The 14,566-nt window shown below is 44.4% G+C and overlaps 1 protein-coding gene across 4 annotated transcripts in view; it reads left to right on the top strand.

Annotated features, from left to right (window-relative positions):
- Window positions 1-14,566, top strand: part of SMAP1 (small ArfGAP 1) — a 163,113-nt gene that overhangs the window by 127,969 nt on the left and 20,578 nt on the right. For all 4 annotated transcript variants that reach the window (XM_079716957.1, XM_079716955.1, XM_079716956.1 and 1 more), the window contains one exon: window positions 9,850-9,940. In XM_079716957.1, coding sequence (XP_079573083.1) covers window positions 9,850-9,940 — 91 coding nt within the window. The remainder of the gene's footprint in view (window positions 1-9,849; window positions 9,941-14,566) is intronic.

Raw genomic sequence — 14,566 nt, 5'->3', positions numbered from 1 at the left:
AACCCTCACAAAAATTCTGCACAGTATTCTTTTCAGGGAGCTTGCCCATGTAGGCGCTCGATGTTTGTGCTGAGCGGTGAGAAACTTTGCAGGCCTGATGTGTAAAGCATGTAGGCCACTCTTTGAGAAGCTGTCCGAGCTAAGCCCTAAGTCAGGACCCAGGAGTTTAGAGAGAGGCAAATGTCCAGATCTTCAGAAGGAAAATGTAAGTGGATTAGGAATGCTTGTATCATTGAGCTTGGCGTGAATTCTATGCAGAACTCAGATGGAATTTTCTTCTTAATGACTCAGTCCTTTCTTCACAGTGTTAACAACACTCACTAGTGCCTGCGTGGGTTCCCTGAGAACAGCTCCTCTCAGGCTAAGCTCAGTGCTCAGATCTCCTCTGGTCCAGAGGTAGGCAGCTGGGCATGGTGAGCAGGCTGTGGGTGGGCTGAACGCCGGAGGGACGGCTGTGCCCGGAGAAGTGCAGGGAGTGGAAGTGAAGTCGGTGTCGAGGGCGCTTGCTGCATTCCGCAGGGCACAATCCTGGGCTTCGCTATCTTCAGCGTTTCTGTTCACTCAGCGTATCATTGTCATATTGTTCGCGTTTTCAGATGACCAGCAACAAAGGTTAGTTAAGCCGTCTCACGATAGAATTTAGTGCCTCAGGAAGTCTTAGATACAGAATACTGACAAATTGGGAAACAGTAAGACTCTGAAGTAAAGGCACCGGCACCTCAACCACCCTGAATATGATGGCACAGAAGAAAACGTCAGGGACTTTTAGATGGCGGAGGGCCTGGTGTGAGCGCGTGGTCTGCCGTGGCTGCTGGGAGTTGGTGCCCCATCTGTTCACTCCTCATTTCTCTGCTGCGTGGCGGTGTCCGGAGACTAGGGATAAGCAGGTAGGTGTTACAGGCTGCCTGAGGAGGAAACTTTCTCGTCTTCAGATTGTCTGAATGTACAATGTGCTGTGTCATCACATCCAGTGATCCCATAACGCCGGGGGATTTTCTTACCCAGAGTAGCCCTGTACGTGACATGTCCCAGTGGTGCTTCACGCGCCATGTAATGAGTTGAGTAAATGTCGTCTGAGGCTCCTTTGTGTTCTCAAATTTACATAAATCTTTGCTGCTTCTCCAGCCCAGGGACATACTGTTTGGGGTTGTAGTGTCCCTAGACCATGAGAGCCATTTACTGAAAGATGTCCATGTGGCTGGGGAAATCAAATGTAGATTACAGTTCGAAATCGAACTCTAAAAATACGACTTAAGAAAGAATATTAAATTCAGAACCAGTGTAATGAGAGGTTTAATGGGAAAAAGATCCATATGTATATTATAAAGAATGGTTAAGAAGAAAAAGGGAAACTTTAACAAGATTCTAAATAAGTAAAACAGGAAGATTTGGGGAATACCCAAGAGTTGCGTGCAAGATTAATTCTCAGGTTGTATATAATTTGGTTGTGAAAGCACACGCATACAAACATGTGGTAGTTATAACTATCAAAATGTAGTAGGAATGTGGGACTTCCCTGGCCGTCCAGTGGTTACGACTCCGCGCTTCCACTGCAGGGGCCGCGGGTTCGACCCCTGGTCGGGGAGCTAAGATCCCGCATGCTGTGTGGTGCTGCCAAAAAAAAAGATAGCAACTTGAACACCTGTATTTAGCTCAGCTCTTTCCCCAAACCTCTTAAATCTACAGTAAAGGAATTTTTAAAAATATAGTAGGAACGTAAGACAGTGATTTGTATTAATTATTGATATTATGCCATTGAACGGCTTCAGTGGGTGAACAACATGGATGAAACAGTCTGACTTCTGTTTCTGCTTTAGAGTAGAATATATGATGATGTACAAGCCAACACCTCTGAGTAACTCGTCATTCATAAAGTCTTACTAGAAGCTGTAGCAAAGGGGAAGTCCCACCGTTAGGATTTCAGAAGGCACCCGGACGAGGTGGTATTCTGGGAACTGTGTGTTGTTGAGTAGCTATCAGAGAATGTTTCAGGTTTCAGTCTGTGATGGGGCGGCGGGTTCGTGTTCACTTTCCTGGGCGTGGCTCTGCTCGTGTCGTGGCCGCACACCCTGCCCCGCAGTGGCAGTGGTCATCTCCTTGCTCAGGGCCGTTCCTGCGCACTGCCCCGCGAGGAGTAGCTTTGTTTTTGCGACCTGCCTTGAAAATTCATCCAATTCCTAGCTCTGGTGGGCCGTTTGGGTCCTTGTGTAACGTGGCTCAGCTTACTTTTTCAGCTTTACTTTTTATTCCTGACACTAGACCTCCAGGTTAGGCAGGTGGGTCCGCCGTCTTTTCCACACTCGGTTTTCTTCCCAGGGTGCCTTTACCAGCTCCTACCTTTTAGATTCCTTCCTGTCTTCCCTGCAGACCTCCCTGCCTTTGTATCACTTTAATATCCTTAACTTTAAAATGAGAGAATTAAACAATATGTTTTGTCTCATCTAGTTGTATGAGTCTATGAATGTTAAAGGAAACTGATTGTAGACAAACTAGTTAAGGCATAATTTGTGATGTAGTCAGTTTCTAAAGAAAAAATCTAATAATTACGTCTAGACCTTAGAAGGTTGTATAGCTTCCCTGTTCTTACATATTAACACTATTATTTACGTTAATTGGTCAACTGAAGAATAGCGAATCACATTCTAGAGGCTCAGCTATTATTTCTGTTGTTTAAAGGCTTAGGAAATGCTGGTAAATGTAGGAGTTGGAAACTAAGTGGTTTTTGATTCAGTTACATGCTATGATGTAGTTTTATGAGTTACGAAAGGATTGGCCAGTGAATTTTCTGCTAATACAGGTTTTAATAATTTGAATGAGACATTTGCTCGGTATGAATCTAAGGAAATTACATTTTATAAAATTGCTTTATCTAAGCAGACCTGGGTTCTTGCTTGTTAGGAAAGTTTGTTTAATAAATTATAAATTGCCTAATATTACCCATTGACAGCCAGCTGCATTCTTCACCTATTAAAAGGCAAATTCCATATGTGATGTTTTCAGTAGCAGGAGAATTTGAAGTGGAATGATTCTGTACATACTGCTTGAATATCAAAAGGGTGACAGTTACATGAGGGAAAATGTGCCTCTCAAGGTCTTGACTTACTGTTCTGACACCGTGTTCTATGTCTGTCCCCAAATCTAACAAGACAATAGCATTTTCATTCTTAATCTTCTAAAATTTGGCTTTATATGATAGCTGTATTTCAAATATCTCAATTTTATCTTTATTCTTTGCAAAGTACAATGGAATTGGTACACTGTAGAGCAAAAGGTCAAATTAATAGTTTGTGTATTAATATTTTTGTTTGAGGTTTACTGTTTTTATATCCTGAAAATATGTGATAAATAGGACTGCTTGTGTTACAAGCAAGTCTGGTAGAAATCAGGTGTGTTCATTTCAGAAGAGCTTGCTCAGGAAGGCATAACCTGTTACACACCTGTTTGTTGATTATGCAAAGTGTTTAACTGGAATACATTGTGGGAATCTACTTGTAGTTCTTCTCTGACGTTAACCTGGTTCCATATGTATATATTCTTCCATACGTAAAGATAGGGAGTGACAACTATGCTTAGCTGTAGAAACTAAGTAGACTTCAGAGAGGCCATTAGACAGGGTTTCCAGGATGAACTCAGGGCGCATCTCTTTTCTTGATAAATCCAGGCTGTTTAAAGACTGTCACAGGCGGATTTAGAGGATTTTATTTTAGAGTTTTTTTGAACCTCCATAATGGTAATATATATACACAGATTTTTTGAATTTCCTGGCTCTGTATTTTTTAGATATTATTACTCACCTAAGGCTAGGAAGGCTATTCCTGTCATTTTACACAAAGATCTATGAAAATAATTATAAATATGGCTGAGAATTAAATTTTAGTTATTGGAAAGTCACTCAAAGAAATTGAATAGAAAATTAAAATCTTTTTATGGATATTTAACTCTAAAAGGTATTATAAGCATTATTCTGACTAGAATTTCAGGAAGATGTCTTACCTGTGTAGTTTAGTGCTGTGGTACATGTCCTTCACTTTTTAAATATGTTTTAAAATAAAAACAATGAGGTTACTTTCTTATGTTTACATTGATGGGCAAAGAAGAGTATCATCTGAATTCAGTCTTTGTAGTTCTCACTAATGCATATAAGGCAGTACTTGGATTACTGTGCAGTTACAGAATGATCTCTAAAATGATCTCCGCCACACACCAATGTGTTCATGATGCTGCCTCGGCAGGATTTGAGGTTGAAGGGATACAAAACAGTTTTTAAAGTGATCAACTATTTTGCCATTTTGATTTGTGGGACAGCCTCTGAGATGCCAGCTATAAGGGTCACTCGTGTCTGAATTACTGAAGTCCATGTAGAGCAGCTCTATTTGGAGTGGTCGGTAAGGTTTAGGGCATAGACATTGCTCACTCAAGTGAGCTGACCCACTGTAGCAGCAAAGGAGCAGACCATCTCTAGAGCAGTGTTTCTCAGCCCATGACTCTGGTAAGAAATTTGTTTTACATCATGGTCCAGCCTTCATGCGCTCACATATGTGCACAAATGTGCAAAACAGTTCATGAGTGCTTACCTTTACTTTGTGCAGTGCGTTCTGTTTTATGTTCTATTTCATTTTTTTAATACCAAAAAAAAAAAAATCTAGTTGTTATACATAAAAGGGGCTTCAAGAACCCACTGGCGGGCCGCATCCGTGGTTTGATGAACTCTGTGTCGGACGTTTCCTTATTCTCGCCTCCGTGTTTCTCTTTACCCTGCACACCTACACACGTGCTCTCTGTTATACAGTTTCCTGTGGAAATGGTTGACATGCACCAGTTTAAAACTATGATGCAGTCGAAATCCGAGGAAGAAGAGAAACTCTTGGGATGCGTGGAGGTGTGTGACGTCTGGAAGGAAAGATACTTTCCAGATTGTTTGCAACGGTGCTGAGGGTAGGAGCCAAGCTTATGAGAGGGCCTCTGTGTTGCTTGATTTGGCGTTTTCTCCCCTTTCCAAACGTTGGGGGGCGGATAAGTTCATACTCAGTAAAAAGGTAGTTCTCTAATTGAGTGGGAAGATAACTCATAACCAGAATTTGAATTTTTTAAAAAGAAATCATTTTAGCCTGAAGAGGTTCTGGATTCTTAGACTGTAGAAAGTGAGTAGGAAGGAATCTGTCACAGGTTTGTTCTGTGCTTCTTTGCATGGAAGAAGATTGACTAAAATATTATACCAAAGAAATCAATCTGAATTGACGGACAGAAAATAAATTTTAGTTACTCTATCCCTATTTGGCATATAATATCTGACCTCAGTTAATAATGCAGAATGAATGAGTTTGGCCATATTATCTAAGTTTATTTTCAACTTTAAGGCTTTCTGATTTTAAGTTAAGTCAGGGATTAGATTTTTAAGTGCCAACTAAACATATGACGCTTGCATATATAATATATAGAGTACTGCAAGGAATGTGACCAGGGAGGGCCTGCCCCGGGAGGGTTTGAAGTTTGTGCACTCGCCTGTGGCCATTTAATCCCCCATTTCTCTTGCAGATTTAAGTGTTTACAGTCACATAGGTTGTCCAGTTTAAAAAAAAAAAAAAAAAAGGAAGGAAGGAAGGTCTAGCAGTTTAAGTATTCAGTTGAAAAGATTGCTTACTTTGTTACTACAAACTGTGCTTTCTTTGAAATTATTCTGCTAAAAAGCAAGGTAAGTCTTACCTCTGTTGGAGGTTGAAAAAGAGAATGCAAAATGAATTATGTTAAACTTCTGAGAATTATAGTTACAGGCTGATAATTGTGTATTTGAGAAGGTTACTAAAGAATTGATATCTATAATGATTGGTAGGCTATTTAGTTAAAAAGCTGATTCTGAGGGGGAGACAGTAAGTGACCAGAAACAAGTAAGGGGAGATATATGTTCTTAGAAATTTATGCATTTGTACAGCTAACAAAAAATGAACTCCTGTAACAGCTGAGCTATGAGTTCTTTAGGTAGTTGAAGAAATGATCTTGCGGGAGTGGTTTGAGAAATAAATGAGCGAATGAATGAATGTTTTATTTTCTTGGCATAAGAGAGGTGAGCTACATATTCAATGGAATATTACTCAGCCATACCTTAATTTAAAAATACTTTATTGCCAAAAGAAAGCTAACCATCATCTGGGCCTTCAGCAGGCCGTAGTCTTTTTGCAGGTGGAGGGTCCTGCCTCCGTGCTAGAGGCTGCTGGCTGATCAGGGTGCTGGCTGCTGAAGGTGGGGTGGCTGCAGCAGTTTCTTAAAGTGAGGCAGTGATGATGTTTGCCGTGTGGATTGATGCTTCCTTTCAGGAACGGCTTCTCTGTTGCATATGATGCTGTTCGATAGCGTTTTACCCACGGTAGAATTTTTCCAAAATTGGGATTGTTCCTCTCAGACCCTTGTGCTGCTTTATCAACTAAGTTTATGTCATATTCTAAATCCTTTGTTGTCATCCAGCGGTCTTCACAGCATCCTCACCAGGAGGAGATTCCATCCCAAGAAACACTTTTCTTTGCTTCTCCGTAAGAAGCAACTCCGCATCTGTGAGAGTTTTATCCTGAGACTGTAGCAATTTAGTTATTGGGTTGGCCAAAAAGTGCCTTTGGTTTTTAAGTAAAAATAAAGGGCACATTTTTCATTTTCACCAAGAACTTTAGTGAACAATATATTCACCCTTTTGTTCCACTACCTTCTGCCATCTTTCAGGCAACTTCATAATTCCATCTTCCCAAAACTTTTTATCTTTTTGAGCAAAGGACTGTTCCAGATGCCTTTTACAGTCTTCCAGGGAATTGAAATTTTTTCCATTAAGAGAATTTTATAAAGACCGAAATAACTGGAAATCCGCAGGTGCAATGTCTGCTGAATACGGCAGATGAAGCAGAACTTCCCAGCCAAGCTGTAACAGTTTTTGCCTGGTCATCAAAGAAATCTGCGGTCTTGTGTTATCCTGATAGAAGATTGTGCATTTTCTGTTGACTAAATCTGGCTGCTTTTCGTCGAGTGCTGCTTTCAGTTGGTCTAATTGGGGGCAGTACTTGTTGGAATTAATCGTTTGGTTTTCCGGAAGGAGTTCATAATAGAGGACTCCCTTCCAGTCCCCCCATATACACAACATCACCTTCTTTGGATGAAGACTGGCCTTTGGTGTGGTTGGTGGTGGTTCATTTCCCTTGTCCCACGATCTCTTCCGTTCCACATTGTCGTGCAGTGTCCACTTTTCATCGCCCGCCACAGTTCGTTTTAAAATCGGAACATTTTCATTACGTTTCTGTAGGGAATGGCATGCGGAAATACAGTCACGAAGGTTTTTTTCACTTAACTTATATGGAACCCAAACATCAAAGTGATGAACATAACGAAGCTGGTGCAGATGATTTTCAGCGCTTGATTTGGATATTTTGAGTATGTCAGCTATCTCCCCTATTAATTGTTCTCAATTAATGTCTCAATTTGATGGCTGTCAATTTCAACTGGTCTACCCGACCATGGAGCATTGTCCAGTGAGAAATCTCCAGCACGAAACTTCGCAAACCACTTCTGACACGTTGGATCAGTCACAGCACCTTCTCCATACACTGCACAAATCTTTTTTTGTGTTTCAGTTGCATTTTTACCTCTCTTGAAATAATAAAGCATAATTTAGAATTTGACATCTTTGATGTCTTTGTTTTAAATGCACGCTGATATGACAGCTGTCACATACAATCTAACAAAATTGTTTCGAATGAAGTTAAAGACAACTAAGTGCTACTAGAGACATCTTACGGAAAAAACTGAGCGAACCTTTTGGCCAACACCATACATCTTCAGGCTCCACTTCTAATTTTAGTTCTCATGGTGTTTTCACCACATCTGCAGTTCCTTCCTCCATGAAGTCTTGAACCCCCCTCCAAGTCATCCATGAGGGTTGGAATCAACTTCTTCCAAACTCCTGTTAATGTTGATGTTTGGACCTCTTCCCATGAATCACGAATGTTCTTAATGGCATCTAGAATGATGAATCCTTTCCAGGTTTTCAAATGACTTTGCTCAGATCCATCCGAGGAATCACTGTCTGAGGCAGCTGTCTCCTTACAAAGTGTATTTCTTAAAGAATAAAACTTGAAAGTCAGAGTGACTCCTTGATCCGTGGGCTGCAGAGTAGATGTTATATTACCAGGCATGAAAACGACGTGAATCTCGTTGTCCATCTCCATCAGAGCTCTTGGGTGACCAGGTGCATTGTCAACGAGCAGTCACATTGTGAAAGGAACCTTGTTTTCTGAGCAGTACATGGCTGAAAACATTCAGTAAACCATGTTGTAAACAGATGTGCCGTCATGCAGGCTTTCTGTTCCATGTATAAGCACAGGCAGCATAGATTGAGGATAATTCTTAAGGGCCCTAGGATTTTTGGAACGGTAGATGAGCACTGGCTTCCACTAAAGTCGCCAGCTGCATTAGCTCCTAACAGGAGAGTCAGCCTGCCCTTTGAAGCTTCACAGCCTGGCAGTGACTTCTCCTCTCTAGCTATGAAAGTCCTAGATGGCATCTTCTTCCAGTAGAAGGCTGTTTTGTCTGCATGAAAATCTGTTGTTCAGTGCAGCCACCTTCATGAATTATCTTAGCCAGATCTTCTGGATAACTTGCTACAGCTTCTGCATCAGCACGTGCTGCTTCCCCTTGAACTTTGTCGTTATGGAGACGACTTATTTCCTTAAACCTCATGGACCATCCTCTGCTGGCTTCAGACTTTCCTTCTGCAGCCTCCTCACCTCTCTCAGCCTTCAGAGAATTGAAGGGAGTTAGGGCCTTGCTCTGGATTAGGCTTTGGCTTAAGGGAATATTGTGGCTGGTTTGATCTTCTCTCCAGACCATTGAAACTTTCTCCATATCAGCACTAAGCCTATTCGCTTTTAACTTCCTTCAAGAACTTTTGTTCTGCATTTACAACTTGGCTGTTTGGTGCAGAAAGCCTACTTTTGGCCAATCTGGGCTTTTAACGTGCCTTCCTCGCTAAGCTTAATCATTTCTAGCTTTTGATTTAAAGTGAGAGACATGCGACTGTTCCTTTTCTTGAAAACTTAGAGACCCCTGCGGGGTTACTCAGTGGCCTAATTTCTGTATTGTGTCTCAGGGACTAGGGAGATCCAAGGAGAGGGAGGGAGGTGGAGAACCACGGGTGGGTAGAGCAGTCGGAACACACACAGCATTTATTGATTGTTTGCTGTCTTATATGGGTGTGGTTCGTGGCTCCCCCATAACAACTACAGAGTGACATCAAGGATCACTGATCACAGATCACCGGTCAAATATGAAAAGTTTGAAATATTGTGAGGATTGCCAAAATGTGACACAGAAACACAAAGTGAGCTAATGCTGTTGGAATAATGCTCCACGCAGGTCGCCACAGAGTTTCAATTTGTAAGCAGCGTGATATCTGTGAAGCACAGTAAAGGGAAGAGCAGTAAAACGGGGTCTGCCTGCATATCAGATCAGGTTCCATTAGTGCCGGTGGCCTCTGCTCTGCTCGCGAGGACCCCGGGGCCTGCCCGGCAGCAGGAGCGAACAAGTAAAATACTACGTCGTGTGGAATGTTCACGTGAAGGGTTTAAATGCTTAGGAACAATTACATTACGATTAAATGTCTACATTCACTATTGTGGGGTCCTCGTGTCCGGTTTATCAGTTCAAGTTCAATGATCGTGTTTAAGTTTATGATAATAAATGCTCTAGGCTTTATCACACTATGCTTCTTCATAGGCTACATTACACTAACTTTATCAAAACTATGCCTAATTGAGGCTTAAAAGTCTTGTTCAGTTTATTTGAAAAAAATAATAAATCTGATTATTTACTTTAAAGCTGCAGAAGAAAGAAGATCAGCAATTGGAGCCTAAAAAAAGTACCAGCCCTAAAAAAGCTGCAGAGCCCACTGTTGATCTTTTAGGACTCGGTAAGTAATAAAAAAAAAAAATACAAGTCATCATTAATTAGAGTTACAAAACAATTGAAACGTTTACTTGAAACGAATATAATAGCTTTATCGTCGGTGTGCCAAAAGATACCTGTTAATTGAATTTGAAAATGGTATGATTAGTTTTTTGAGTTCCCACCAAAAGGGAAATCTTTAATAAGGGAGCTGGTGTCTGTCAGCAGTGCGTTCATGGAAATACAAGTAATGAGTTCCTTGGGGAGAGAGGATAACAAAGTACTCTTCAAAGCCTTGGTGGACTGTGACACCTCAGCATTTGAAATGAAGAGTAGATTGTTTTTTCTCCGCCCCCCCACCTTCTCTTTATTTAGTTTTGTTGGGGGGGGGTCCCTTAGCAAGATAGTTATGGTGTAGCCTTATTATAACGTGCTATTTTAAAGGACACTTTAATTTTGGTTAGCTGAAGCAACATGCTTTATACCGAGATCTAGTGGCTAGATTCATTGTATGTGTCTGATGACAATAAGAATGTCTGTGCTCATTTTAATGTCATATTTATTCTCATGGCGGACAGATAGATGTTGTCTGCCTGGTGAGTAAACAGACTTCCGTTCAAGGAGTGCTTGTACTGTCCTTATCTACAAATACTGTCAGCTCTTTTTACGTTTTTCTCCTCTTCCTTTTAAAATAGCTTGATAAATGGTTATGTTTAGTAATATCTGAGCCTTCAGCAGTAATTAATTTCGAAATTTTTTTTAGTTTAGGGAAAGATTAATAACAGAGGAAAACAGTGAAAGACAGTTGGAAGGTAGAGTGGACCTTCATACATTGCTTTTCTAAAAACTGATCTTTGTTCTATTGAGAAAATGGTTTTCTGTCTTAAGAATTACAACTGAATGTTTTTGTCTTACTTAGGAAACTGGTGTATCATGCAGATACACTCCCTATAGATAAACATCTTCTATGGTGGTGAAAATAAGCGGTATATCAGAAATCTAAAAATAGGGCTCAGTCCAGGGGCTCTAAATATAATTGTGTTGAATACTAGTTCTCATAATTTCTGTATTTTATTTCCTTTGCTGTAAAGGAGAAAAAAGACTTTCTACCACAGTATGGAAAGATCCTACTAGGACTCCACACGCCTTTGTCTTGGCGGCAGCATTTCCTTCCCGGCCGTGAGTGCCTGGTTATCGGTCCATAACTTAGAAACGTAAGAGCTGAGCCAGGCCTGGCCCTTACCCTACAGACTCGCTCACTGACCCCGCACCTCCTCCTGAAGTGTCTGCCGTGTGTCCGGGCGCCATCGTAGGCACTGGGGAGAGAGCTGTGAGGGAAGACAGACGAAAGTACCTGACCCCTGTCTGGGGAAACAGTGAAGAGATAGTTAAGTAAGATACGTCATGGGTCATGTTTGCTAAGTGCTGTAGCTAAAAGAGAACGAAAGCAGTGGTGTGATTTTAAGCAGGGTTTGGGGGGTGGGTGTTGGAGGCCCCCTGAGATACCGTTGGTGGGAAGACCTGAGGAGGCTGGGGCTCCCTGGCTGTGCGTGGTGAGGCCAGGGCGGGTGCAGTGGCCCTGGGTAGCCCCGCCGGGAGCGGGCGGGGCCAGGAGGAGGGCCCTGGCGTGGCTGCTGGCGAGTGACCCTGGGACCTGACTAAGGCTGCTACTCTGAGTGTCCTGGAAGTGCATTGGAGGATTCAAGCAAAGAAGTACCTCATCGACTTGGGTTTTTCAGGAGCCCTTACGGCTACCCTGTTGAGAATGTGTAGCAAGGCAAGGCTGCAGGCCGGTGAGACAGGTGGGAGGGGGTGGTGGCCACGGGAGCTGCGAGAAGTAGCCGGTTCTGGGCCTGGTTTGAGAAAGCGCCAGTGGGGTTTGCTGCCCGGTGGAAGTTGTAGGGTGTTTCCCTTGGGGAGTGAACCCGCGGGACAGGCGGGCCTGCTAGGCGGTCCCCAGGAGCCGCACGGGCTGGGGCCCGGGGGACAGGTGGCGGGACTGGCCTCGGGTGCCCAGCCCTTGGCGCGGTGCTGCTGCGTAGTCGCGAGCCTGGAGCTCGACCCCTGACCTTGGCGAACGCTTGTTCCTCTCGCTCTCAGCGCGTGGGTCAGCGCGGGCGTCTCTGCCTTCCAGCCGTTCACCGTCACACGGTATCTCCGTTTGTCGAGCTCCTGTCCGCATGTCCCTGCCTTCCACCGCCCAGTCTCAGAGTTCCTGGGTTTTCGGGTTTGGGCACGGCAGCACCCCTCTTCTGGTGTCGGTGTCTGGGAGAGTCAGCCGCGCTGGCAGCGGTTCCGCTTCTCTCACGGGCCTGTGACCGGGAAGGCTGCTCTCTTTCTAGATGGGGAGAGCGTCAGGAGCCCGTGTCCTTAGGGGAGAACCGAGGTCCGCTTAGGGCAGGAAGGAGCGGCTGTGTTTGAGGGAGAGGTTAAGGGCATAGAGAGGGCTTGGTGGGCGATGGGCGGTTCTGGATCATGCGCTGCAACAGCTCCAGAGGTGGCAGGGTGGGCGCCGGGGTCAGAAAGAGGGATTGGGGGTCTCGCTGAGGGAGTGTCAGCAGCGGGAGGCCGGGAGCCCTGCCCAGGGCACATCACAGCGCCTCCCTCCTGCTGCTTCGCAGTAACCTGAAAGGCCCTTCCAGACCTTCAGAGAGCAGCACTCCCAAACCAGACGGATTGCTGCTGTCGCCCTCGGGCCACAGCCTGTTTTCTCTGCTGCCCGAGGTGAGCGTGGCGCTCTGGTTTTCCCCTGTAACGTGAGACACGGTGGGGAGGAGTGGCAGGTGCCTTGCCGTCTGATTTATGGTCTTGCAGGAAAGATGGCAGATCCCCACGTGAATGAGACCAGAACAGGCGGAAACTGAAAACATGTGCAGAAAATACGGAGAAAATCCCCACAGGGTTAGCTCGGTTACACAGCCGTGCCGGGCCAGGATCCCAGGGTTACTGTGCGCTCAGGATCACGTTCGGTGACTCCTGGAGCGAGAGAGTCCAGACCATTTGTTAGAAATTCGAACTTCCCTTTTAACGGCCCTTTGGCAAGTCTTTTTTTAACCTGTTTTCTCCGGCTCACTTTCCAGATCCACTCCCCATCCCAAGGTCAAACGTAAAATGCTGTCTGTATACTTCTTAGCAGCAAGGGTCAGCAAATTTTTTTCTGGAAAGGGCCAGAGGTTTTTAGCTCTGCAGGCCCTACTCAGCCGTGCCCTGTGATGGCACGTGGCGTACACGAGTGTGTGGGCGGCGACCGAGGCTGAGCTCTGCTGGACTTGAGGGTGTGCTCCTCATCGTACCTGCAAGGGCGACTTCGTCTTTGGGTGGTAACTCACGTTGGAAGCTTGTAGAAATACTATTGATTCAGTGCTTTACTGTCTGATATCAGAAGTGGGGTCAGCTGCTTGGTTATTACCTGCCCTCTGATCTTGGAAGTAACCAAGATCTTAGGGCCCCTCTCGACTGAGGCCCAGAATGAACAAGCCCCGGATGCTCCAGACACAGACCCGCTTGCCTAGAATGTGTCCCCGCTGTGTGAGAACAGAATTGAAACTGGCTTCCAGGGCCTGTGGGGGGGTGCTCGCCACGCCCCACACTGTGTGCTCCTGTCCGTCCTTTGGTGGTGATGAAAACTGACAGACTGCTTAGCAGTTGCTTAGGATAATCCCCCAGGCTTTTTTTTTTTTCTTTCTTTTTCTAGAAGATCCCATCTGAGATTAGAGTGTTCAGGGGTGAGCACCGGCTCTGAGTGGAAGGCTTGAGCAGCATCGTAAACTGCAGGCTTCAGCTCAGTCTCCCCAGAGGTGGGGAGCCCTCCGCGGGTGTCCGTCCTCAGCCCCCCGTTCCGTGTGCGCACCGCTGCCGCCTGCTCCCTGCCCAGGAGGCTTTGACCGCAGGCCCATTGGGCACGGGGCGGCGTGTGTGTGTGTGACTCGGGGACCTCGGAAGAGCTCACAGAGAATCGAGTGTGAGCTCAGTGATGAAAATCATACTGAACTATAGAGATGTATTTAGATAGAGGCTTCCTCAGTTTTTTCTTGATTGAAAAGCTCAAAGGAACATACAGTACAGCTTTGGGCAAGTTTTAAAGTCTTCGCTTCATGCCTGTGTTTCAGGAAATAAAAGCATTAGCTTATCGCAGTAGCCAAGTTCAGGTGGGTTGACAATGCTAGTTAAACATGGTTTTTAGTAAATAACCAGCTTAATGATCTAGTCATATATATTCCAGTTTTATATAATGAGAGGTGAATATATTACTTTTTCTCCTCTAAATTTTTTTGTTTTTATAAGATTTTCTGGACAGAAAACAAACTAAAGGATAAAACACCCACAGAAAACACTCTAGTTACCTTTAAAGCAGAAAATTCCTGCAGGGAGATTTCTGTTTTTCAAAGGCCATACGCTGTAAAGTGAAGCAAGCTTGTGACTGGGCGGACTGAGAGAATGCCAGCCGTGGCCCAGCCCTGGGCCTCGCCTGCGGCCCGGAGCTGTACACTCGGCGGATCCGTGGGTCGGGGTCGTTGTGTGCCACCCCTGTTTTCCAGGGAGGGAGGAAGAGGGCCTCTCTGTCTAGCGTGAGTGCCTGAAGTAATTTTGTAGTCTGTTACGCTTTTCAGCTACAGCTTAAACCCGATAAAAATGTTTATTTTTTCTGCTG

This window comes from Hyperoodon ampullatus (assembly GCF_949752795.1).
Source record: "Hyperoodon ampullatus genome assembly, chromosome: 12".
Classification (NCBI taxonomy): Eukaryota; Metazoa; Chordata; class Mammalia; order Artiodactyla; family Ziphiidae; genus Hyperoodon; species Hyperoodon ampullatus.
Note: the sequence above shows the minus strand (reverse complement) of the source record. Positions and strands in the feature narration are given on the sequence as shown.